The sequence below is a fragment of the Elaeis guineensis genome, chromosome 12 (assembly GCF_000442705.2).
Source record: "Elaeis guineensis isolate ETL-2024a chromosome 12, EG11, whole genome shotgun sequence".
In the NCBI taxonomy this organism is placed as follows: Eukaryota; Viridiplantae; Streptophyta; class Magnoliopsida; order Arecales; family Arecaceae; genus Elaeis; species Elaeis guineensis.
In genome coordinates, this window is record NC_026004.2 from 3,524,392 (window position 1) to 3,528,263 (window position 3,872).

General features: G+C 41.2%; 1 protein-coding gene across 1 annotated transcript; it reads right to left on the reverse strand.

The window, feature by feature from the left end:
* Window positions 1–1,164: 1,164 nt before the first annotated feature.
* LOC105055559 (transcription factor MYB36) lies at window positions 1,165–3,228 on the reverse strand. Its single transcript, XM_010937397.4, has 3 exons — window positions 2,863–3,228; window positions 2,605–2,734; window positions 1,165–2,235 (listed from the first exon to the last, which is right to left on the reverse strand). The coding sequence occupies exons 1-3, from the start codon at window positions 2,996–2,998 to the stop codon at window positions 1,590–1,592; spliced, it is 912 nt and encodes a 303-aa protein (XP_010935699.1). The 5' UTR covers window positions 2,999–3,228; the 3' UTR covers window positions 1,165–1,589.
* Window positions 3,229–3,872: the final 644 nt, after the last annotated feature.

Below are 3,872 nucleotides of genomic sequence, written 5' to 3' on the forward strand. Positions count from 1 at the left end.
GCGGATGCATAGATAGAGTACCGTTGATACTTGATCAGAGGATTGAAGGAATGTTAATTGTAATTATACAAAATTTTATGAATTATTGTTGAAATTAATTGTTATGGATGTTAAGGTTGTAATATTTATTTTTGGCCTTGCATATTCTTTAGGGCTTGCTCTAAGGAGTGTGCGGCCATCACGTATCCGACCCAGGTATTGGGTTCGGGACGTGACAGAAAAGGACTGGGCGTTTGGGAGGGGGAGTGGGTAGGGGGAGAGAGAGATCAACAATTCAGCTGACATTTTTTTTCAGTAGTACACATTTCCAAGTAGATGCTGAATCAGATTGTGTTTATTTTCCAAAAGCTTCTTCATGGGTCTGCACTGGAATTTTTATCGAGTTGTTGTTCCAGATCTTGAAGTCTTAGCATTAGGACCATATACTTTAAACTTTAAAAATTAGGATAGAATACATTCATATACCTTGACAAAGCCCTAATGGCTCCAACAAAAATCATTGATCATATATTTCGATAAAATTAGTGTTGTAGTGCAGAAGGGAAGACATTATTAATCTCATATTGATCGTGAGTCAAAGAGAATTCTTATTTATATAGAAAGAAATCTATGTTTTTTATGTGAGATATATTTTGAAGGATAAAATCGTGAGATCTATAAATTTTTTCTGCTTTAAACTATCACACCGGACAACTCTGTTAAGAGTGGCATGAGACCCCAATGCATCATTCAAAATAAAATACGTTCTTTGCTTGTTTTTCTTTCTGATGTGATTCCTCCGGTGGAAAGATAGGATTACCCCATGCGTAGCAGTTGCACTCCAGCGAGACGGATCAGCACCAAACCCGGAGGCGGCAAGCTTAATAACACATGGCTTGCCAACCCAATAAAGGCCGACGTACCCCTTGTTTTGATACAGGAATTTGTTCTCCTTGAAGGAAGAACCTGACCTCCCCCTTTGTTTGCCGATCATATTGGGATTACAATTGATTACCAAATATCACCTCGCATGTTGTGAGAGCTGCAGTCGAATCTCAGTGCAAAACAAAGAGTCAAAATCGGTTACATTACGACAGTCCATGTGAGATCTAAAACTTTGTATTTTTTATTCAGGCTTTTGCCTGAATTTTGACTTAAAACTACCTTGTGATACCCTCTGATGCAATCCCAAACGTCTAAACTTTCACCATTTCCAAAGCCTCCCCACCAATCCAGCCTCTGACTGGGTACAAAAAGACAAAAACATAAAAGTAGGACAAGATAAGAAGAAAGAGAACGGAAAGGAAAAGAGAAAGGAGATCAGTGTTTGTTTGATTCTGAATCTCACAATGATGACTTCAAGAGACTAAAAACCACTACCAGTGCTAAAGATCACTGAAACACTGAAAGGCATATGATATTCTTGAATCCTGTGCTTAAGAGGACTTCACCACACCCACACCACACACACACAAACATCATTTCGCAAGCGGGAAGTGAATACAGGAAAAGCCAACACTCACTTTTTAACCTATGTACTGTCAAAGTCTTCCATCAGATCACACAGCCTTACCCTCAAAGAAAAAAAATTCTTATAACTATTACAGCAGTCAGTAGTAGTACATGACCCTCCCCTGGGTCTTGAAGCTGCTGTCCTTAGCTGTTGGACTGCTTAAATCATCCCCAAAGGGGCTGTTGTACCAGTTGATTGGACTAACCAAAGGCTTAATCTCGTCGATATTGTACTCCAATGAGGCCTCACCACCACCAAGTAATAGCTTCTCGGTTTCTTCTGACCCGCAATGGAGAAAGCTTTCAAGAGAGCCCATTTGTTGCCCAACGTTACAAAGCTCATAATCTACACTACTCCCGTAGCTGATCTGATTGCAACTCCCATCGGAGGAGCTGCAGCTCTGCTCGCTACCAAACATGAGGAGGCTGCTATTGTCCTTGACACGATATCGATGCATCGAGCCTTGTGGTAGAGGGGAGGAGAAAGTGGGTGTGGCTATAGGGTTCAGGAGATTCTGGGAGACCTGCATGCTTTCAAGGCTTGGTGGTGATGAGAATGAGACACTCCTGGTTTCAAGATTAAATGAGAAGAGATGCTGCTGCTGATACTGCTGCTGCTGCTGTTGATGGGGCTTCCTTTGGGATGATGGGAACCCAAAGAGCTTCTTCTTCAGTTTGGTGTTCCAATAGTTCTTTATATCATTGTCAGTCCTTCCTGGCAAGTGGGAAGCTATGATGGACCACCTGCACTTGAGGAAGAAAAAGGAAGGAAACTTGGTTCGTAAGAACTAATGACTAGTCTTTTGAAAAAAACCTTCCTTCTGTCGCAGATATTGATGAGTAGTAATGAGCATGATATATTTGGCATGCATGCAGGATGCCTAAATATAGGAGATCCTTTTCTTCGCCTTGCAAACTTTGCTAAAAATACACAAGGCTTGGGGTTTCTTTCGTTATTGTCTCAAGTTATTTGGTCCCCGAAGGAGGATGAGATCTAGCCGGGTCAACAACCGATCTCACCCAAAAAAGAAGATAGAAGAACAAGGAGAGACACACAGAGATTTGTAGAATATATTATATTATATTTATAGAATATACTTCATGCTATTTCACCTGCTTCCCATGCTAGCATAAAGGTTGCAGATTATCCTGTCCTCATTATCAGTGAAGTCCCCATGCTTAATATTTGGTCTCAGATAGTTGAGCCATCTCAACCTGCAGCTCTTGCCACATCTCTTCAGGCCTGCTCAAAAAGCCAACCAAACAATACACCTATAACTAAAAGATCTAGCAAAGAAGACCCTCCCTCCAACCCCCCACCTACTTAAAAATGAAAAGGAATGGATCAAAGAGAGAAGCCCTAGGTCTTACCAGCTTTGTGAGGAAGAGCAATCCAATTTCCACCAGTGCCATACTTCTCGATGTACTCCTTGAGCTGTCTGTCTTCCTCTGGGGACCAAGGCCCTTTCTTCACATTAGCTTTGTCACAGCATGGAGCCCTCCCCATCTTTCTCAGATGCCAAGCCCTGCGGCTCCTCCCCTCCCTTTTGCCTTTTGGCTTGTGATAAGCTCTCTGCAGGAGACACTGGCTATGGCTTTTAGGACACAAAACACAAAAACACAGAGAGAGAGATAGCACGGAGGTATATATGATGAAAAGGGAGGAGATGGAAATGTGAAAAAAAGTCAAAGGATAGCCTGTCCAGTTTCAATCAGTTCCAACCTCTTTGCTGCCTCTGTGGCTCTCTTAGTCGTATAGCCTTGTAGGACTTGCCATTATCTATAAATAGAGTAGTCCATCCACTTTTAATTGGAGGGCCTACATCCACCTAAACCTTGGTTGGGGAGTAAATTTAGAGGAAATATGATAAGGTTATCTGGTTAGATGGCTTCATTTTTCCGGATAAAGATTTTTTGTTTTTGGTTGAAGAAACAAGTAAGAGAAAACAAGAAGGAGAATATAGCTCGTATCTAATGCATATTAAATTTTGCAATAATTTAAATTTCATCATAAGAAGAAAATTATCTTTTCACTTTTTTTTTTAATCTAAGAGAGAATAAATTGGACAATATGGCGGAAGATAATGAGCCTAATTTCAGCCCTTCCTATGGAACTGGCTTATGACATAAAGATGGAATGACCCTATTTTTACAGTCCAAAAGACTGTTTGGCAGGATAAAAGAGGGAACAGGGGGCTATTTTTCCCCATCTAAAACACAGCCTTCGTTTCGATCTCTGTTACTCTCCCTTTCCTTCATCTCTCCGTAATCAAAAGGCGTGGGTGATATAACTAGTAAGCAATAGGGACGGTAGTGGGGCCTCTGGATATTGTCACATCTTTATCACCAGCCTATGTGCGATACTAGAAAGTAGCCTCTGG

Bases quoted from the DNA above. Each gene is read 5' to 3' on its own strand.
- LOC105055559 (XM_010937397.4), bottom strand. From the start codon at position 2,998: ATGGGGAGGGCTCCATGCTGTGACAAAGCTAATGTGAAGAAAGGGCCT. The intron at 2,735-2,862 runs GTAAGACCTAGG...CTTTTTGAGCAG, and splicing joins TGCTCTTCCTCACAAAGCTG to GCCTGAAGAGATGTGGCAAG. The intron at 2,236-2,604 runs GTGAAATAGCAT...CCTCAAGTGCAG, and splicing joins TATGCTAGCATGGGAAGCAG to GTGGTCCATCATAGCTTCCC.